This window comes from Pseudophryne corroboree, chromosome 6 (assembly GCF_028390025.1).
Source record: "Pseudophryne corroboree isolate aPseCor3 chromosome 6, aPseCor3.hap2, whole genome shotgun sequence".
In the NCBI taxonomy this organism is placed as follows: Eukaryota; Metazoa; Chordata; class Amphibia; order Anura; family Myobatrachidae; genus Pseudophryne; species Pseudophryne corroboree.
The window spans coordinates 624301166-624324514 of NC_086449.1; the positions used below are offsets into that span (position 1 = coordinate 624301166).

The 23349-nt window shown below is 47.6% G+C and overlaps 1 protein-coding gene across 3 annotated transcripts in view; it reads right to left on the reverse strand.

The window, feature by feature from the left end:
* Positions 1 to 23349, reverse strand: part of RBM27 (RNA binding motif protein 27) — a 455159-nt gene that overhangs the window by 182807 nt on the left and 249003 nt on the right. For all 3 annotated transcript variants that reach the window (XM_063928111.1, XM_063928110.1, XM_063928112.1), the window contains one exon: positions 1951 to 2091. In XM_063928111.1, the coding sequence (XP_063784181.1) occupies positions 1951 to 2091 (141 nt within the window). The remainder of the gene's footprint in view (positions 1 to 1950; positions 2092 to 23349) is intronic.

Consider the following 23349-nt stretch of genomic DNA (forward strand, 5'->3'; position numbering starts at 1 on the left):
TGTGCATCTGTTTCCACCGTTTCCGCTGCTTCCTCGGTTGCTAAAGCGGACCAAACGAGGGTCCACGACGGTCGTACTAGTGGCGTCTCATTGGCCTCGGAGAGCATGGTTCTCGGATCTCTGCGACCTACTCGCATCCGATCCTTAACCGCTCCCGCCACGTCCAGACCTGTTACAACAGGTTTCGTTCCTTTACCCCGATTTAGCGCGGCGGCGTTTGCCGGGGTGGCTGTTAAAACCGCCTTTTTTTTTTAGAAGGGAGGGCATTCCAGAATCTGTTCTACCAACCATGTTAAGTGCTAGGAAGCCAGTTACGGCAGCTCTTTGGCGTGCCTATATAGGTTGGTGTGAAACTCGGAAGTTCCGACATTATCTTTCAAGTTATCCCGTCTTTTACTATTTTTACAAACTGGGTTAGGTGGAGGACTACGTTTCTACACTCAAGGTGCAGGTCTCTGCCTTGTCAATTTACCTGCAAGGGCGTTTGGCTCCTTTGCTGACTGTACACACTTTCCTGCAAGATGTCGTCAGAGTACAACCTCCATTTGTGCCATGGAACTTGAATCTGGTTGTAGGTTTTTTACAGTCTTCATATTTTGAACCCTTACAACAAGTGGTTGGTAAGTTTCTCACTTAGAAAACAGTTTCTCTTAGCCTTAGCCACAGCAAGGCGTGTTTCAACATTGGGTGCCTTGTCATGCAAGCCACCGTATCTGGTGTTTTATAATCATAGTGCGGAACTTCGCATGAATTCCGTTTTCCTACCAAAGATAGTATAATGTTACACATGAATTAATTCTGTGGTTCCCGTGTTATCAAGAGGGACAGGAACTTCAGCTATTTTAGATGTGGTACGCGCACTACGCGTTTATGTAGCCAAACAACAATTGCATGTAAAACAGTTACATTGTTTGTTCTCTATAATGTAGTTAAGATGGCTTGGCCAGCTTCCAAGTAGACCTTATACCATACGTCAGGCTTAGCTTCATAATAGGCTACAACCGCCTACATCAGTGTCAGGCCATTCCACACGTTCTTGGGGAACGTCATGGGTAGCAGGTCGTGGAGCTTCTACGAAACAACTTAGACGCGCTGCTACAAGGTCATCAGTGCACGCGTTTGTGCGCTGTTACAAGTTTGATACGTTTACGGCATCAGCATGTTGCTTTGGCCGTCTAGTGTTACAGGTGCCAAACAGCTCTCCCGCCTAAGGGGGAAACTTTGGTACGTCCCAAGAGTACACCAGTGACCCCTAGTGGATGAAAAAGAAAACAAGATTTTGGTACTTACCAGATAAATCCTATTCTTTGAATCCATAGGGGGCACTGGACGCCCACCCAGAGCAGTTTACTTGTCTTGTGGTAAGTTCCGGGGATCTTATAGTAACACATTATAACCGATGGATACAATGTTACGGTAATATCTTTTGTAGTGTCAACTGATTAGTTGTCAGTTGCGTTATGTGTCAACGTTAGTGTTGACCGTTATATTATACTGTTATATGCAATTCTCTATGGTTCATCCTCTCTATCGCTTCTGTTCGGCTCAGTAAAAATACTGAAGGCTATATGGGAGTATGGAGGGGGTGACCAGTTACTAATTTAAATATTTAAATGTGCCATTCCCGGCTACGCCCCATCCATATCCCAAGAGTACTCCAGTGACCCCTATGGATTCAAAGAAAAGGATTTATCTGGTAAGTACCAAAATCCTATTTTTATTAAGCAAGATCAGCACAGACTGCAGCAATGTTAAATCAAAGAATTAAAACTACTGTCTTAAAAAATGATCACCTAGCATACTTATATACGTGTAATTCATCATGCAAAGAAAGTACGTCACTCATTGTCAAAGACTTAATGCAGCCAATTCTGAATAGTGTGTAAATGCAATACTCCAATTACCTGTATACAAGCAGTGTAGGTTGTATGTAAAGGTTAAAGCACCTACCGGTGTTTCCTCCACTGAGCTATTCTGGTTAGGAGCCACATACATCGGATCAGACTGACTGACGCTTACTGATCCAAGGCGGTGTTTTGAAGGTAATTTATTAATGACATAGGATCCCTGCGTGAGAGGCTTGGACATTCCCTGTAAATTATAAAGGGAGATAAACGCACAATAAAATAAAGTTCTTTCACATATATAAAAGATACATGCACAGACACACACTTTTATATTTCTGACAGCAGAAAAGTAGACTCGATTTACAAATGAAGCACACTTGCTTTTTAAATATATCATAATAGAATGGAAGATAGAAAAAGATCATCTTTGATCTATAAACAGAGGAGACAGCCAATTTATGGGATACCTATATTTATGAGTGCAGCCCATCAAGTTGCCAATTAACATACCAGTAAGCCTGGATTCTATAGCACTATAGTGAATAAAAGGATTTTTGGTACGGATCACTAAATACAATTTATGGAATCCATCTGGGGACACTGGCAGACAACTGGGTGTAGATGTCTTCTAGGAACAGGCAGAACCTTCAAAACATGTTTGATGATAACCTCTACATCCCACCATGCAATCTGTCTCAGTTTAACCTAACAAGTATATTGGAGAAAATAAACCCAACACAGTGAGTAAACAAATCCTCTTCTCTCATCCTGTCTGGGGGACACTAGCAAACAGTGGGGCAGATGTATTAACCTGGAGAAGTCATAAGGAAGTGATAAACCAGTGATATGTGCAAGGTGATAAAGGCACCAGCCAATCAGATCCTAACTGTTCATTTACATATTGGAGCTCATTGGCTGGTGCCTTTATCACCTTGCACATATCACTGGTTTATCACTTCCTTATGCTTTCTCCAGGTTAATACATCTGCCCCAATGTCTGGAGTTACATAGATGCCGCTAGGGGGGGATATATGGTGCAAATAAACCCTTTTGTGCTATTCTGGCATTTCAAGCTGCAAAAGTTTGTAAACATAAAACGGAGAACAAGGTGGACAACCGTTCTAAAGAAGCACCACGCTGAACCGGAGCTTATGGATAAAGTAAAACGAGCCAACAGGCTATCAGGAACTACAGCCTTTATCTGAAACCTACAATCCAGGATTGGAAGCACAGCAGATAGGCTCCCATCACGGACCAGTGTATGCAAGAAGACACCCTGGTTCCTCAACAGGTTGTTTGCTTAGCAGGCTTTTTAGGTCTACCTATGGGAACTGCCAACATAAGTCCTTGAGGAGGCTCATTTGGAGACACGAAAGAAACAATATTGTTGGCCTTTAAGTTTTGTGCCTTGGTCAGAAGGAAGGAACTCTTACCCCACCAAGCCCTCAGAACTGAAGAACTGTCCACCAAGACCTCAGAACTGTCCAGTCCTGATCCGAATAGAACAGAAAATAGGATTTTAATTACCTACCGCTAAATCCCTTTCTTGTAGTGCGTAGAAGATACTGGGGTCCATTTAGTACCATGGGGTATAGACGGGTCCACTAGGAGCCATGGGCACTTTAAGAATTTGATAGTGTGGGCTGGATACTCCCTCTATGCCCCTCCTGCCAGAATCAGTCTAGGAAACTGTGCCCGAGGAGACGGACATACTTTGAGAGAAGGATAGATAAGGATAGTGGTGAGATTCCGAACCAGAACACACACAAGAGGAAAGCCAAGCTAACCGAACTTTAAACAGGAACAGCAACGGCTGAGCCAACATTATTTAACCAAGTAACAGTGCAGGAAGAACGAAGCACTGGGTACCCAGTATCCTCTACGAACTACGAGAAAAGGATTTACCAGTAGGTAATTAAAATCCTATTTTCTCTTACGTCCTAGAGGAAAATGGGGTCCATTTAGTACCATGGGGATGTACCAAAGCTCCCAAACCGGGTGGAGAGTGCGGAGTTCCCGCAGAACTGACTTGACCAAACCGAAGGTCCTCAGAGGCCAAAGTATCGAACTTGTAGAACTTAGCAAACGTGTCCAAACCTGACCAAGTAGCTGCTTAGCAGAGCTGTAAAAGCAGCGACACCCCGGGCAGCCGCCCAGGAAGAACCCATTGACCTAGTAGAGTGGGCCTGTACAGATATGGGACAAAGTAAACTTGCTGTGGAATAAGCATGCTGAATAGTAAGCCTGATGCAGCGTGCAACGGACTGCTTTGAAGCAGAATACCCAATTTTATTAGGAGCATAAAGAACAAACAGCGAGTCAGATTTTCTGTGACGAGTTGTTCGCTTTACATACACCTTCAAAGCCCTCAAAACATCCAAAGACTTGAGGAGTCGGTGACAACTGGAACCACAATAGGTTGGTTGATGTGAAATGTGGACACCACTTTAGGAAGAAATTGATGACGTGTCCTGAGTTCAGCTCTGTCCTCATGGAAAATTAAATAGGGACTTTTGTGAGACAAAGCCCTCAGCTCCGATACACGTCTTGCTGAAGCCAAGGACAACAGTGTGACGGTTTTCAACGCAAGATATTCTACGTCCACCTCCTGTAACGGTTCAAACCAGTCCGATTGGAGGAACTGCAGCACCAAATTGAGATCCCAAGGTGCCGTGAGAGGCACAAAGGGAGGTTAGCTGTAGAGAACACCTTTCAAGAACGTCTGGACTTCAGGGAGAGAAGTCAATTGTTTCGTAAAGAAAATGGACAAGGCTGAAATCTGGACTTTTATGGACCCCAGACGTAGGCCCACATCCACACCTGCCTGCTGAAAAAGCAGGAAACGTTCCAGATGAAATTCCACTGCAGAATAATTTCTGCTCTCACACCAAAAGACGTATTTCTTCCAAATACGATGGTAATGCTTAGACATTACCCCCTTTAGAATTCTTGGGATCAGATGAAGTGGAGTAAACGCGTACACCATCTGATAGACCTATGGAGTTGTCAGAGTATCTATCCCCAGCGCTTGTGGGTCTCTCGACCTGGAACAATACCGCTTGAGCTTGTTGAGACGAGATGCCATCATGTTGATCTGTGGATATCTCCATCGACTTGTCAAGCACCTGAACACTTCCGGGTGAAGGCCCCACTCCCCCGGGTGCAGGTCGTGTCTGCTGAGGAAGTCTGCTTCCCAGTTGTCTACTCCCGGAATGAAGACCGCTGACAAACGCCACAGAGTTTCTTTCTGCCCATAGGAGAATTCTTGACACCTCTGACATTGCTGCTCTGCTTTTGTTCCACCCTGTCAGTTTATATATGTTACTGCCGTCACATTGCCGACTGAACCTGAATGGCCCGATCTTGAAGAAAATGTGAGGCCTGCAGAAGGGCGTTGTATATGGCCCTGAGTTCCAGAATGTTGATTGGAAGGATGACTTCCTGACTTGACCATATTCCCTGAAACTGCACCCCGAGTGACTGCTCCCCAACCTCTGAGGCTTGCGTCTGTGGTTAACAAAATCCAGTTCTGAATTCTGAACCTCAGTCCTGCGACGAGGTGAGAAGACTGTAGCCACCACAGAAGGGAGATCCTGGCCTTTGGCGACAGACTGATCCTCTGGTGCATGTGAAGATGCGATCCGGACCATTTGTCCAACAGATCCAGCTGGAAGGGTCTTGCGTGAAACATTCCGTATTGAAGTGTCTCGTAAGAGGCCACCATTTGACCCAGAAGGCGAATGAATAGATGCACTGACACCCGGGTTGGCTTCAGGACATCCCGAACTATCGACTGGATTACCAATGCCTTTTCCAACGGAAGGAACATCTTTTGTGACTCCGTGTCCAGTATCATTCCCAGGAATGGCAGCCTCCGTGTTGGCTCTAGGTGAGATTTCGGAAGGTTCAGAATCCACTTGTGATCCTGGAGGAGATTGTTTGAGAGACCAATGCTGTCCAGCAACCTCTCCCTGGACGGTGCTTTTATTAGGAGATCATCCAGGTAAAGCATTATGTTCACTCTCTGTTTGCGGAGAAGAAACATCATCTCTGCCATCACCTTGGTGAACACCCTTGGTGCCGTGGAGAGACAAAATGGCAGGGCCTGGAACTGGTAGTGACAGTCCTGCAGTGCAAACTGTAGATAAGCCTGATGAGTCGGCCAGATCGTAATATGAAGGCACGCATTCTTGATATCCAGAGTCACTAGGAATTCCCCCTCCTCCAGACCTGAGATCACTGCTCTCAGAGACTCCATCATGAATTTGAACACTCGTAAGTACGGGTTAAAAGACTTGAGGTTCAGAATCGGTCTTACTGAAACGGCCAGCTTCGGTACTACGGGCAAGTTGGAATAGTACCCCTTGTTTAGTAGAGGAAGTGGAACTGTAACAATGACGCGAGTCTGTACCAGTTTTTGGATGGCATGATGTAAAGTTATACTTCCCTCTTGTGAAACTGGTAAGCCCGAATTGTAGAATCTGTGAGGTGGGAGCTCTTGAAACTCCAGTCTGTAGCCCTAGGAATAAGATCACGGATTTGAACAGATCTGAGTGAAGAATTGTAGTCGGGCTCTAAACAGCCTTCCAGGCATTGCGGTCCACCGTCATGCTAAAGTCTTTGAGGAAGCAGAGCCTGAGCTCTGTTCCTGAGCACCTGCAGTTGCTGGTTTGCGTGGTTTACCTCTTGCGCCGTTGGAGGACGCAGAAGCACCCCTGGATTTGCCCTTGAACTTCACCGTCCAAAAGGACTGCAACTTAGAAGTTGAATAAGTCTTCTTGGTTGGGGGGGCTGCGGAAGAAAGATACGTAGACTTATCCTCAGTAGCTGTGGAGATCCATTTGTCTAGTTCATCTCCAAACAAGGCCTCTCCTGCGAATGATAGGCCTTCCACGCCGTTCCTGGAGTCCATGTCAGCAGTCCACTGGCGTAGCCACAACCCCCTGCGTGCAGACACTGCCATAGCGGTGGAGGTTGCGTTAAGCACGCCTATTGCCTTTATGGCTTCCACCATAACGTTTGCAGAGTCCTGTATATGCTGCAGGAGTAAGACAACATCCCCCATAGATAAGGAATCTAACCCCTCAATTAGGTTACCTGACCATTTCGCAATGGCTTTAGTGATCCACGCACATGCAATAGTGGGTCTTTAGCCCACCCCAGAAGCTGTGTACAATGATTTGAGATCAGCCATGTCTTTTAGGGATGCTGAACCAAGAACAGGCAATACAATTTTACGTGACAGCCTAGAGACTGATGCGTTCAATATCGGTGGATTTTCCAATTTTTTACCTATCCTCCAGAGGAAAAGGAAAAGATGAGAGCAACCTTTTAGGGATCTGAAACTTCTTATCAGGATTAACCCATGGTTCTTCAAACAGGGTATTCAATTCCTTTGACACAGGAAAAGTAACGGAGGACTTCTTCTTTACATTAAAATAAGATTCCTCATTCTCCTCTGACACCTTATCAGGAATATGCAGAACATCTCTGATAGCCTCTATAAGAGCCTCTATTCCCTGTGAGAGAGCCACATCCCCCCACTCCAAGACTGACCCTCACCCTCCTCCAAGTCTGACCCATCAGAGTCAGTCAGATTGCAGGATATGGGCCAGAGATCGCTTTTGCGGACAAATGGGGGGGACTGAGACGCAATTTTGGGGACTGAGTCTCTGTTCATAAACTCATTCAGTTTGTTTTAAGTATTGCATATTTTTCATTGCGGAACAATTTTGTAGGAAGAGTATAAATCATTCCTTTGAGAGAAATAACCCACTCCGGTTCAGCCCCGCTAACTTGTGAACCCTGAGTATCCAGTACTGAGCCCCCAGGTGAGGAGGAACACTCCGCTGTAAAAGAAACACACTCTTTGCCTGACATAATGTAAATGTGACAGCACACACACACACACACAGGAAAAAGTTAAGCACAATTAACCCACAAAGAGCCCTTCAGGGAGACACAGTAGTTTGGAGCAAGCCCTCACCCCCCCTTATCGCTAATGCCAAGCTTAGCCGGGTCGTAGACTAAGTACCCTGATAGGGGACAAAGTACACTAATAGTCGCTCCACCCCTGCTATGACCCCCTGGTACCGCTGAGGTAATCTGGAGTCACACCGGAGGAGCTGCACATCCCTGTCCTGTCAGCACCTGTGTCCTGCAGAGGAAAAATGGTGCTGGTGAGCTGCTGGATACTCTCATAGTGAAGCCCCGCCCCTACAATGGCACGCAGTCTTCTCACTTTTTTTTTATAGTGGCTGAGGAATCTGGTGCTTAAAATGAAGAGAAACCGTTTTAAGGCTGTGTTGCCAGTCTGGGTACTGTGTACTGAGACGCAGTTGTGTACCGTGTCTGAGGACGCATTCCACCCAGTTTAGAAGCCGTGCGTCACCGTACCCTTGTGCCGCCATAATGGCCGGCTCCCCGTTAAACGGGACGCCGGCTCAGTACTCACCGCTCTTCATTCTTCTGGCTCTGTTAGGGGTGGCGGCGTGATGCAGGAATGTACGCTCGCCGTGGTGGGGCTTGCGAATAGTTCCCTCAGGAGCTCAGTGTCCTGTCAGCGGGGAACGGAACCATTAACCCTTTAAGAGGTTGGGCTGTTCCCAAATCCCCCCTCCCCCCCTAAGTCCCACGAAGCAGGCAGGTGCCAACCATCCCTGCCTGAAACAACAAACATAGAAAATAAATGCAGAAAACTCTTCAGGCGCTTCCTTCAGCATGACCGGCTCCTCCGGGCAAATTTTCTAAACGGAGTCTGGTAGAAGGGGCATAGAGGGAGAGGCCAGCCCACACTATCAAATTCTTAAAGTGCCCATGGCGCCTAGTGGACCAGTCTATACCCCATGGTAGTAAATGGACGCCAGAATCCTCTAGGACTTAAGAAAAATAGGATTTTAAACCTACCGGTAAATCTTTTTCTCGTAGTCCGTAGAGGATGCTGGGGACTCCGTAAGGACCATGGGGAATAGACGGGCTCCGCAGGAGACATGGGCACTTTAAGACTTTAGATCTGGTGTGCACTGGCACCTCCCTCTATGCCCCTCCTCCAGACCTCAGTTAGAGAAACTGTGCCCAGAGGAGACTGATAGTACGAGGAAAGGATTTTTGTTAATCCAAGGGCAAGATTCATACCAGCCACACCAATCACACCGTATAACTTGTGATATACTATCCAGTTAACAGTATGAAAACGACATAGCATCAGTCCAAGACCGATGAGACTATAACATAACCCTTATTTAAGCAATAACTATATACAAGTCTTGCAGAAGTAGTCCGCACTTGGGATGGGCTCCCAGCATCCTCTACGGACTACGAGAAAAAGATTTACCGGTAGGTTTAAAATCTTATTTTCTCTAACGTCCTAGAGGATGCTGGGGACTCCGCAAGGACCATGGGGATTACACCAAAGCTCCCAAACGGGCGGGAGAGTGCGGATGACTCTGCAGCACCGATTGAGCAAACAGGAGGTCCTCCTCAGCCAGGGTATCAAACTTATAGAACTTTGCAAAGGAGTTTGAACCCGACCAAGTAGTAGCTCGGCACAGCTGTAGCGCCGAGACCCCTCCTCTGGCAGCAGCCCAAGAAGAGCCCACCTTCCTAGTGGAATGGGCCTTGACCGATTTAGGTAACAGCAATCCCGCCATAGAATGCGCCTGCTGAATCGTGTTACATATCCAGCGAGCAATAGTCTACTTTGAAGCAGGGGCACCAATCTTGTTGGTTGCATACATGACAAACAGTGCTTCTGTTTTCTGACTGTAGCCGATCTGGCCACGTAAATTTTCAAAGCCCTGACCACATCAAGGGACTCGGGATCCTCCAAGTCACGCGTAGCCACAGGCACCACAATAGTTCATATGAAAGGATGAAACCACTTTTGGCAGGAATTGAGGACGGGTCCGCAATTCCGCTCTATCCATATGGAAAACCAGATAGGGGCTTTTATGTGATAAAGCCGCTAATTCCGACACTCGCCTAGCCGAAGCCAAGCTAATAACATGACCACCTTCCAAGTGAGATTTTTCAACTCCACCGTTTTAAGTGGTTCAAACCAGTGTGACTTAATGAAACTTAACACCACGTTAAGGTCCCAAGGCGTCACCGGAGGTACAAAAGGAGGCTGAATATGCAGTACTCCCTTCACAAAAGTTTGTACTTTAGGGAGAGAGGCCAATTCCTTTTGAAAGAAAATGGATAAGGCCGAAATCTGAACCTTAATCGATCCTAATTTTAGGCCGAAATTCACTCCAGTTTGCAGGAAGTGAAGGAATTGGCCCAGATGGAATTCTTCCGTAGGAGCATTCCTGGCCTCACACCAAGAAACATATTTTCACCATATACGGTGATAATGTTTTGAGGTCATGTCCTTCCTAGCCTGTATTAGCGTAGGAATGACCTCATCCGGAATACCCTTATCCGCTAGGATTCGGCGTTCAACCGCCATGCCGTCCAACGCAGCCGCGGTAAGTCTTGGAATAGACATGGCCCCTGTTGCAACCGGTCCTGTCTTAGAGGAAGAGGCCACGGATCTTCTGTGAGCATTTCCTGCAGATCCGGATACCAGGTCCTTCGTGGTCAATCTGGAATAATGAGGATTGTTCTCATTCCTCTCCCTCCTACCATTCTCAACACCTTGGGTATGAGAGGAAGAGGGGGAAATACATAGACCGACTGGAACACCCACGGTGTCACTAGGGCATCTACAGCTACTGCCTGAGGGTCTCTTGACCTGGTGCAATACCTCTGTAGCTTCTTGTTGAGGCGGGACGCCATCATGTCTATCTGTGGCAGTACCCACTGACTTGCAATCTGTGCGAAGGCTTCCTAAAGCAGTCCTCTCTTGGATGCAGGTCGTGTTTGCTGAGGAAGTCTGCTTCTCAGATATCCACTCCCGGAATGAACTGCTGAAAATGCGCTTACATGATTCTCCACCCAGCGTAGAATCCTGGTGGTTTTGCCATTTCCACTCTGCTCTTTGTGCCGCCTTGGGGGTTTACATGAGCCACTGCGGTGATGTTGTCTGACTGGATCAGAACCGGTAGGTCGCGAAGCAATGGTTCCGCTTGCCGAAGGGCGTTGTATATGGCCCTCAGCTCCAGGATGTTGATTTGAATACAAGTTTTTTTGACTTGACCCAAAGACATTGGAAGTTTCTTCCCTGTGTGACTGCTCCCCCACCTCGGAGGCTCGCGTCCGTGGCTACCAGAATCCAGTCCTGGATGGCGAACCTGCGACCCTGCAGAAGGTGAGCACTCTGCAGCCACCACAGGAGAGACACCCTGGCCCTAGGGGACAGGGTTATTAACTGATGCATCTGTAGATGTGATCCGGACCACTTGTTCCGTAGATCCCATTGGAAAGTCCTTGCATGGAACCTGCCGTAGGGAATGGCCCCATAAGATGCCACCATCTTTCCCAGGACCCGAGTGCAGTGATGCACTGACACCTGTTTTGGCTTTAATAGGTGATTTACCAGAGTCATTAGTTCCTGGGCCTTCTCTATCGGAAGATAAACCCATTTCTGGTCCGTATTCAGAATCATACCCAAGAAGGGCAGACGAGTCATAGGAACCAACTGTGACTTCGGGATATTGAGAATCCAGCCGAGTTGCTGTGACACCTTCAGCGAAAGTGACACGCTGTTCAACAACTGCTCTTTTGATCTCGCCCTTATTAGGAGATCGTCCAAGTATGGGATAATTGTGACTCCTTGCTTGTGTAGGAGCACCATCATTTCCGCCAATTACCCTGAAATTGGTAATGACAATACTGTACCATAATTCTCGGGTACGCCTGATGGGGTGGATAAATGGGAACATGAAGGTATGCAGCCTTTATGTCTAGATTCACCATAAAATCCCCCCCTTCCAGGCCGGCGATGATCGCTCTGAGCGATTCCACCTTGAATTTGAACCTTTTCAAGTATAGGTTCAGAGATTTTAATTTTAAAATAGGTCTGACCGAACCGTCCGGTTTCGGGACTACAGCCAAGGTTGAGTAATATTTCCTTCCTTGTTGGAGGGGAACCTTGAGCACCACCTGTTGGAGATACAATGTGTGAATTGTATTTAATATTATCTCCCTTTCTGGGGGAGAAGCCGGTAGGGCCGATAAGGAAAACCGGCGAGGAGGCACCTCTTCGAATTCCAGCTTGTAACCCTGAGAAACTATTTCTATTGCCCAGGGATCCACCTGTGAGTGAACTCAGATGTGGCTGAAGAGTCGAAGACGTGCTCCCACTGGGGCGGACTCCCTTAGCGGAGCCCCAGCGTCATGCGGTGGATTTAGTAGAGGCCGGGGAGGACTTCTGTTCCTGGGGACTAGCTGTGCCCTACGCCCTTACCTCTGGTAAGAAAGGACGCTCCTCGTACTTTCTTGTTTTTCTGCGACCGAAAGGACTGCATTTGATAATGTCGTGCATTCTTAGGCTGTGAGGGAATATAAGGCAAAAGATCAGATTTACCAGCTATAGCTGTGGAGACCAGGTCCGAGAGCCCTTCTCCACACAATTCCTCACCCTTGTAAGGTAAAACCTCCATATGCCTCTTTTAGTCGGCATCACCTGTCCATTGCATGTTCCACAGGACACGTCTAGCAGAAATCGACATAGCGTTGACTCTAGAACACAGTAGACGAATGTCTCTTTGAGCATGTCTTATATATAAGACAACATCATTTATATATCCTAGGGTCAATAACATGGTATCCTTATCTAGGGTTTCAATCTCCGCTGATAAGGTATCTGTCCACGCTGCTACAGCGCTATAAACCCCTGCCGACACAATCGCCGATCTGAATAGTGTACCAGAATATGTGTAAATGGACTTCAAAGTACTTTTCTGCATGCTATCTGCAGGATCCCTGAGAATAGCTGTATCTTGGTATGTCAGCGCTACCTTTTGGGTAAACGTGTCAACGCCTTGTCCACCCCAGGGGAGGATTCCCATCGTATTCTGGCCCTAGCAGAGAAAGGATACGCCATGAGAATTCTTTTGGGAAACTGCAGTTTCTTGTCTGGAGATTCCCGCTCTTTTTTACACAATTCATTTGGTTCATGAGAGGGGGGAAATGTTACCTCAGCTTTCTTCCCCTTAAACATGTGTACCCTCGTGTCAGGGACAGATGGGTCATCAGTGATATGCAAAACATCTTTTATTACAATAATCATATATTGAATACTTTTCTGCAAGTTTCGGCTGTAACTTTGCATCATCGTAGTCGACACGGGAGTCAGACTCCGTGTCGGTATCAGTGTCTATTATTTTGGATAGTGGGCGTTTTGAGACTCTGAAGGTCCCTGCGACATAGGGACAGACATGGGTAGATTCCCTGTCTGTTCTCTAAACTTTTGTGCAATAAATTTACCTCAGTACTTAATTCCACATATTTAGTCAGGTGTCGGCGTTGTCGACGGAGACACCACACACACACATTTGCTCCATCTCCTCCTTAGAAGAGCCTTTTACCTCAGACATGTCGACACACACGTACCGACACCACACACTCAGGGAATCCTCTTATCTGAATACAGTTCCCCCACAAGGCCCTTTGGAGAGACAGAGAGAGAGTATGCCAGCACACACCCAGCGCTAATACCCCAGGAAAAACACACAATGTGTTTACCCAGTAACGCTGTAATACTATTATTTGCTGCCAATTATGTGCCACCCCCCCCCCCCCTCTTCTCTGAAACCCCCTTTCACCGTGGATAAGCAGGGGAGATTCCGGGGAGCTTCCTCTCAGCTGTGCTGTGGAGAAAATGGTGCTGGTGAGTGCTGAGGGAGAAGCCCCGCCCCCTCGGCGGCGGGCTTCTGTCCCGCTTAAATATAATAAAAACTGGCGGGGGCTCTTTATATATACAGTGCCTAGATATATATGTATATATATATATATATATATATATATATATATCTATCTTTGGCCAGAAAATAGGATTTTGGTACTTACCAGGTAAATCCTTTTCTTTGAATCCATAGAGGGCACTGGAGTACTCTTAGGATATGGACGGCTTCAGCAAGAACAGGGCACTGAATATTTAAATTTAGAACTCTCCTCCCCTCCATATCCCAGAGTACTTCAGTGTTTTTTACTGAGCCGAACAGGAGCTATAGAGAGGTTGACAATGGAGAATTACATATAACATAACGGACAACAATAAAGTTGACACATAATGTTACTGACAACTAAACAGTTGACACCATAACCGATAGAACTTGAAAATTTGAACCAGTCTGTGAGAGTGTGTTACCATAAGATCCCCTGAACTTACCACAAACCAGGTAAAACTGCTCTGGGTGGGCGTCCAGTGCCCCCTATGGATTCAAAGAAAAGGATTTACCTGGTAAGTACCAAAATCCTATTTTCTTTTTCATCCACTAGGGGTCACTGGAGTACTCTTGGGACGTACCAAAGCTTCCCCCGTGGGCGGGAGAGCTGTTTGGCACCTTTAACACTAGGCGGTCAAAGCTAGATGCTGATGCCGCAAACGTATCAAACTTGTAAAAGCGCACAAACGTGTGCACTGATGACCACGTAGCCGCACGGCAAAGCTGCGTCGTAGAAGCCCCACGACCAGCTGCCCATGAAGTTCCCACAGAACGTGTGGAATGAGCTGTTACTGATGTAGGCGGCTGTAACCTAGCATGAAGGTAAGCATGACGTATGGTCAGTTTAATCCATCTGGATAAGGTCTGCTTAGAAGCTGGCCAACCCATCTTGGCAGCATCATAGAGAACAAACAACGTATCCGTTTTACGAACTGTAGACGTTCGGGATACATAAACGCGTAGTGCGCGTACCACATCCAAAGTTCCAGAATCTTCTGTTAACACACAGGAACTACTATTGGTTGATTGATGTGAAAAGATGACACTACCTTTGGTAGGAAAGCGGGATTCGTCCGAAGTTCCGCTCTGTCATGAAACACCAAATACGGTGGCTTGCATGACAAGGCACCCAAATCTGAAACACGCCTTGCCGAAGCTAAGGCTAGTAGAAAAATTGTTTTCCAAGTGAGAAACTTAATATCAACTTGTTGTAAGTGTTCAAAATATGAAGACTGTAAGAAATCTAAAACCAGATTCAAGTCCCATGGCGCTGTAGGTGGAATGAATGGAGGCTGTACGCTGAGGACACCTTGTAGAAAAGTGTGTACAGACGGCAATAGAGCCAATCGTCTTTGAAAGTAATTTGACAAAGCAGATACCTGCACCTTAAGTGTAGATAAACGCAGACCTCCATCTAACCCCGTTTGTAGAAATAACAAAAGACGGGATAACTTGAAAGATGAAGTCGGAAACTTCCGAGCTTCACACCAACCTATATAGGCACGCCAAATTCTGTAATAATGAGCTGCGGTAACAGGCTTCCTAGCTCGTAACATGGTTGGTATAACTGATTCTGGAACGCCCTCTCTACGTAAGAGGGCGGTCTCAACAGCCACCCCGTCAAACGCAGCCGCGCTACATCGGGGTAAAGGAATGGACCCTGTTGTAACAGGTCCGGACGTAGTGGGAGTGGCCAAGGATCGTCTGCGAGTAGTCCGCGGAGATCCGAGAACCAAGCTCCCCGAGGCCAATGAGGCGCCACTAGTATGACTGTGGCGGACTCTCTTTTGATCCGTTTTAGCAACAGAGGGAGCAGCGGAAACGGTGGAAACAGATACACGAGGCCGTACGGCCACGCGATTGTGAGAGCATCCACCGCCACTGCCCTTTGGATCTCGCGTTCTGGACACATACTGGGGCGTTTGGTGATTGTGGCGAGATGCCATCAGGTCCACTTGAGAGTAACCCCACCTCTGGACCAACATGTGAAACACTTCTGGATTTAATGCCCACTCTCCTGGATGAAAATCCCGACGGCTGAGATAATCCGCCTCCAAGTTGTCCACTCCCAGAAATGAACACTGCCGACAAAATCACTTGGTGATGCTCGACCCAAGTGAGGATTCGAGCTACTTCCCGCATTACCATGCGGCTTCTCGTTCCTTCTTGTTTGTTGATGTATGCGACCGCCGTCGCGTTGTCTGACTGCACCTGGACAGTCTGAGACCGAAGCATATGCACTGCTCGTCGTAGCGCATTGTAAATTGCCCGGAGTTCCAGGACATGTATAGACAGCAATATTTCGTGATCCGCCCATAGACCCTGGAGCTGACAAGTTTGAACTACAGCTCCCAAACCTCTGAGACTCGCGTCCGTCGTTAGAATTATCCAATTCCAGGCGCCGAACCGTTTCCCTGCGGTTAGATTGTGTACTTTGAGCCACCAGAGTAGAGATACCCCGGCCTGTGGCGACAACCTCACCCTGTGGTGAATCTGCAGATGCGAGCCCGACCACTGTGCGAGCACATCCAGTTGAAAAGGACGTGCGTGAAATCTTCCGAACCGAATCGCTTCGAAATCCGCCACCATTGTGCCTAAGAGGCGAATGCACAAATGTACAGAGACTGTGCGTGGCTTGAGCACTAAATGTACCAGATGACGAATAATCTGTACTTTCTGTTCTGGCAGGTAAATTCCTTGAATCGTACCTAGGAATTGAAGTCGTTGAGACGGAATTAGATGTGATATCTTGAAGTTGACAATCCAACCGTGCTGAACTAGTACATTGTACGTCAGCAACGCATATTGGAGGAGCATCTGTTGAGACGGAGCTTTGATGAACAGATTGTCCAAGTACGGAACTATCATCACTCCCAGGGTTCTGAGATGAGCTATCATCACAGACATCACCTTGGTAAATACCCAAGGCGCTGACGAGAGGCCAAACGGTAGAGCCTGAAACTGGTAATGGTTCTGCCGTATCGCAAAACGCAAGAACCTCCGATGAGGTGGCCAAATCAGAATGTGTAAGTACGCATCCTTGAGATCTAGCGCAATCATGAATTCCTGTGGCTCTAAACCTGCAATTACTGACCGCAGAGATTCCATTTTGAATCTGTAGTGAGAGACGTACTGAGTGAGACCTTTTAAGTTCAATATTGGCCTGACGGAGCCATCCGGCTTTGGTACCACAAACAGACTGGAATAATAACCCAGACCTTGTTGGTGTACAGGGACCGGAATCAAAACTGCTGAATCCAGCAGGGACGGAATGCAATTTGCAGAACCGCCCTCCTGTCGTCCGACAGAGGCAGTCCTGACTTGAAAAACCGCAGTGGCGGGAGACAGTCAAACTCTATTTTGTAACCTTTTAACACTAAATTGCGGATCCACCCATCTGTGGATGTCTGGAACCACGCCAAATGGAACGTCTGAAGGCGTGCTCCCACAATTGGAGATCCGAGATGGGCTGGGAGACCGCCATGCCACTGGCTTGTCGGTGACCTTAGCGTCCCGACGACTGGTGTTGGTTTGTTGGAAACCACGTCCTCGACCGCATCTACCAGGCGTGGCTGTTCCTCTACCACGGCCCCGAAAGGGCTGAGGTCTAAAGGATTTGAACGCCGGGCCAGAGTAATTCCGTCTAGGTACCGTTGGAGGCAATGGTAGGAAAACAGACATTCATCCCGTGGCCTCAGATATCCATTTGTACAATTCAGGACCAAACAACTTCTCGCCACCGTAAGGCAATGCCTCTATACCTCTTTTGACCTCTGCCTCCGCTTGCCAAGAACGCAGCCAGAGTGCTCGTCGTGCTGTAACTAACGACGATGAAAGGCGAGAAGTGAGCTGACAGACGGCAGTAGAAGCTGTACAGAGATAATCAGCAGCTTCCCAGGTTTGATCAGCGATAAGTATAAGGCAGACTTGAGTCCTGTTATCCATACCATTAGCGCCTTAGTGACCCAAATGCCAACCACCCCAGGTCTAAGCAACACTCCTGCTGCTATATACATGGACTTTAGCATAGCTACTATTTTACGGTCTGAAGGGTCTTTAAGCGTAGTAGCAGTTGGTACTGGTATGGTTAATTTCTTTGTAAGTTTAGACACAGACGAATCCACCAATGGCGGATTCTCCCATGTAGCTGTCACAGACTCTGGAAACGGGTAACGAGACTTAAATCTGCGAGGTATAGAAAACAGTCTATCCGGATTCTTTCGTGTTTCCAGTAACATCTTAGTAAGAGATTCTGAAACACATTGGAGTTCTCGGTCGTTTAGGAAAGATGACTACATCATTTGTCAGAGGCTCCTCAGTTTCTGTAACGATCAGAGACTGACGCACCGCTCGGATGAGATTATCAACGCCTGGGCTGTCAAAAACCTCACTATCTGACTGCTGGTCTACTTCGCCCTCCTCACCCTCATCTTGCGCAACGAGGACCGGCATAGAACCGTCAGAATGCAACATCGCAGAAACAGGTAACTCATATGAAATTTATCCCTTCTACCCAAGGTGGACTTGGACCTTTGGCAAAGCTGAGACCCCACCAGTAGTTCTAGCGGTCTCACCCTAGACTCAGATCTAGCCGCTTCCCGCTCTTGTCGAGCGGCGGCCAATTCTGATTGCAATGTAGCCATGACAGCAGCTAATGGAGGGTCCGGAGATGACACCGGCATTGAAAACGGAGCCGAAATTGTATTTGAAGTCTTACAGACATTGCAGTTAAACTGCTTTTTAGTTTCTGCTGGTGCCTTACTCATTATGCAGACAGACAACACAATATACAAAGACAGACAACTTGCACGACTCAGTAAAACAGTACTAAGGTGTCTCTATATATATATATATATATATATGGCCAAGAGCAGTGCACGTGACCAGTACTATATGAAATCTGATCCCAAATTCCCACTAACACCCCTGCGCCTCCGGTGGAGTAGAGATGTAGTACAGGAACGTCTGGAATCACAACAGGAAGAACAGGAAGCATGGTTAAAATGGCCACCATGCCATGCTTACAGGTAATACAGTGTACAGGGTATAACATTTTTCAAACAGATATAACCTGGAATCATCCTGCTAAACAAAGGCTTAATAGCCTGTCTAATAACCCATGCAGCGTTTCATACTGCTGCTGCTATGGGCACAATCTCCCCCCTTGTGTGTGCTCCCCTCAGTCCCTCGATGCAGGGAGTCTGTTGCCAGCAGGCTCCCTGAAAATAAAAAACCTAACAAATATACTTTGTCAGAAAACTCAGTAGAGCTCTCTGAAAAGCACCCAGTCAGCACTGGGCACAGTATCAAACTGAGGTCTGGAAGAAGGGCATAGAGGGAGGAGCCAGTGCACACCAGATCTAAAGTCTTTCTTAAAGTGCCCATGTCTCCTGCGGAGCCCGTCTATACCCATGGTCCTTACGGAGTCCCCAGCATCCTCTAGGACGTAAGAGAAATAGGATTTTAAATTACCTACCGGTAAATCCTTTTCTTGTAGTCCGTAGAGGATGCTGGGGTCCACATTAGTACCATGGGGTATAGACGGGTCCACTAGGACTTTAAGAATTTGAGAGTGTGGGCTGGCTCATCCTTCTATACCCCTCCTACCAGACTCAGTCTAGAAACTGTGCCCGAGGAGACAGACAACTTAGAGAGAAGGATTTTACACAGATAGTGGCGAGATTCACACCAGCTCACACATACAAGGCAAACCAAGCTAAGCAGCTTGAAACATCCGCAACGGCTGAACAAGATTACTTAACCAAGTAACAAAACAGTACTTAACCACAAACAAAGCAGTACTGAACTAAGTAACCACTGCAGGATCACGAAGCGCTGGGCAGGCGCCCAGCATCCTCTACGGACTACGAGAAAAGGATCTACCGGTAGGTAATTAAAATCCTATTTTCTCTTATGTCCTAGAGGATGCTGGGGTCCACATTAGTACCATGGGGATGTACCAAAGCTCCCAGAACGGGAGGGAGAGCACGGAAGCTCCTGCAGAACCGATTGACCAAACTTCAGGTCCTCAGCGGCCAAGGTATCGAACTTGTAGAACTTTGCAAACGTGTTCGACCCCAAGTAGCCGCTTGACAAAGCTGTAAAGCCAAGACACCCCGGGCAGCCGCCCAAGAAGAACCCACCTTACTAGTAGAGTGGGCCTTAACTGATGAAGGACACGGTAATCCTGCCGTGGAATACGCATGATGGATAGTGAACCTAATTCAGCGAGAGATAGTCTGCTTAGAAGCAGGTCACCCAAGTTTCTTGGGATCATACAGGACAAACAGAGTCCGATTTTCTGTGACGGGCAGTCCTCTTCACATAGATTTTCAGAGCCCTTACAACATCCAAGGACTTTGAGGAGTCAGTAGCAACTGGCACCACAATAGATTGGTTGATATGAAATGCCGACACAACCTTCAGAAAGAACTGCTGACGTGTCCGGAGCTCAGGTCTATCTTCATGGAAGATCAAGTAGGGGCTCTTACAAGACAAAGCCCCCAACTCCGACACACGTCTAGCAGAAGCTAAAGTCAACAAAGTGACAGCCTTCCACGTGAGAAATTTGACCTCAACCTCCGGTAGAAGCTCGAACCAATACGATTGGATGAACTAACACCACTTTAAGATCCCGGGGCGTCATAAGCGGCACAAAGGGAGGCTGGATGAGCAGAACCCCTTTCAGAAAAGTCTGAACCTCAGGGAGGGAAGCCAATTGTTTCTGGAAGAAAATGGATAGGGCCGAAATCTGGACCTTTACGGTTCCCAACCTTAGGCACATATCCAAACCTGCTTGCAGGAAGAGGAGAAACCGTCCCAGTTGAAACTCCACCGTAAAAAACTTCTTGGACTCACACCAAGATACATATTTTTTCCCAAATACGATGGTAATGTTTAGACATTACTTCTTTCCTAGCCTGTATCAGGGTAGGAATAACCTTGTTCGGCATGCCCTTCTGAGCTAATATCTGGCGTTCAACCTCCATGCCGTCAAACGTAGCCACGTTAAGTCTTGATAAGCGAACGGCCCCTGCTGCAGCAGGTCCTCCCGAAGAGGAAGAGGCCCCGGCTCTTCTAGCAGTTGATCCAGAAGATCCGCGTACCAAGCCCTTATTGGCCAGTCCAGAGCAATGAGGATTGCCTGAACTTTTGTTCTCCTTTTGAGTTTTAGAACTCTTGAAATGAGTGGAAGTGGAAGAAACAAGTACACAGACTGGAACACCCACGGCGTCACTAGGGCGTCCACCGCCACGGCTTGTGGGTCCCTCGACCTGGAACAATACCGCCGAAGCTTCTTGTTGAGACGAGAGGCCATCATGTCTATTTGAGGTACATCCCATCGATCTGTTACCTCCGCGAACACCTCCGGATGGAGTCCCCACTCCCCTGGATGGAGATCTTGTCTGCTGAGGAAGTCCGCTTCCCAGTTGGCTACTCCCGGAATGAAGATTGCTGACAGCGCCAACGCGTGTTTTTCAGCCCAGAGGATGATTCTGGTTACCTTTGACATTGCAGCTCTGCTCTTCGTTCTGCCCTGTCGGTTTATGTAAGCCACTGTCGTTACATTGTCTGACTGCACTTGAATGGCCCGATCTTGCAGAAGACTGGCCGCTTGGAGAAGATCGTTGTAGATAGCTTTTAGTTCCAGAATGTTTATTGGTAGGCCGTGATTCCAGACTTGACCACCTTCCTTGGAAGGTTTCCCCCTGAGAGACTGCACCCCAGCCCCAGAGACTTGCATCCGTGGTTAGAAGGACCCAATCCTGAATACCGAACCTGCGGCCCTCCAGAAGGTGAGGTAGTTGCAGCCACCAGAGAAGTGAAATCCTGGCTTTCGGCGACAGACGTATTCTCTGGTGCATGTGTAGATGGGATCCCGACCACTTGACCAGGAGATCCAGTTGGAGCCGAGCATGAAACCTCCCGTACTGCAGAGCCTTGTAAGAGGCCACCATCTTCCCCAGTAGGGGGATGCACTGATGGACCGAAACCCAGGCCGGCTTCAGGACATCCCGGACCATTGTTTGTATCACCAATGCTTTCTCCTCCGGAAAAAACACCCTCTGCACTTCTGTGTCGAGGATCATTCCCACAAAAAACAACCTCCTGGTTGGCTCCAAATGTGGCTTTGGAAGATTCAGGATCCGTCCGTGTTCCCTGAGCAGACGAGTCGTGAGAACAATGGAACTGCAACAGCTTTTCCTCGGACGATGCCTTTATTAGCAGATTGTCCAGATATGGGAATATATTCACCCCCTGTCTGCGGATGAGAACCATCATTTCCGCCATCACCTTGGTGAACACCCTCGGTACCGTGGAGAGGCCGAATAGCAGTGCCTGGAACTGAAAATGAGTGTCTAACAGTGGGAATCTGAGAAAAAACTGATGCGGCGGCCAAATCGGAATGTGGAGGTACGCATTCTTGATATCTAGGGATACCAGGTATTCCCCCTCCTCTAGACCTGATATCACCGCCCTCAGGGACTCCATTTTGAACTTGAACTCCCTCAGAAAGGGGTTTAGTGATTTTAAGTTCAGAATGGACCTGACCGAACCATCTGGTTTTGGTACCACAAAAAGGTTCGAATAGTAACCTCTGTTTTGCAGATGAGGTGGAACTGGTACAATGACCTGTGACTCTACCAACTTTTGAATGGCTTCCTGTAGGACAGCCCTGTCTGCCAGCAAAACTGGCAAGCCTGATTTGAAGAATCGGTGAGGTGGGAGATCTTGAAACTCCAGACTGTACCCCCCTGGGACACAATATCCTGTACCATGGGGTCCAGGCCAGACGACACCCAGACGTGGCTGAATCATCTGAGCCTAGCTCCCACCGGCCCTACCTCCAGACCGCGCTGTCCACCGTCATGCTGAGTACTTTGACGTACCTGAAGCGGGCTTCTGTTCTTGGATTTTGCCTGAACTCCTCTAAAGAAGGCGTTAGAAGGCTTGGTCTTTCCTGATTGGACAGCCCGAAAGGACTGTGACGTAGCTGCAGAAAAGGGTTTCTTTGGAGCAGGAGCAGCTGAGGGAAGAAAAGGTGACCTACCTGTGGTTGCCGTGGAAATTCACGCATCCAACGCTTCCCCAAAGAGAGCCTGACCTGTGTAGGGTAGGTTCTCCACACTTCTCCTGGATTCCGCGTCGGCAGACCACTGGCGCAGCCAAAGTCCTCTGCGAGCCGAGACAGACATGGAAGATATCCCTGCAGCCATCGAACCAAGGTCTTTCATGGATTCCACCATAAATCCTGCAGAATCCTGAATGTAACGTAAAAATAATTCAACGTCCCTTTTATCTAATGTATTTGAATCTTCAAGTAACATGCCTGACCACTTTACTACAGCTTTAGAAATCCACGCACAGGAAATAGTAGGACGTAATATCACCCCTGAAGCCGTGTATATGGATTTAAGCATACTGTCAATTTTGTGATCAGCCGTTTCTTTTAATGCGGTAGATCCTGGAACAGATAAAACCACCTTTTTAGACAGTCTGGAGACAGACGCGTCAACAATGGGCGGGTTTTCCCATTTTTTCCTATCCTCCTCAGGAAAGGGAAAAGCAACCAGAACCTTTCTAGGGATCTGAAAAAATTTTCTTCGGGGTTTTCCCAGGATTTCTCAAATAGAGAGTTAAATTCCTTAGACGCAGAGAAGGTTAGCAAA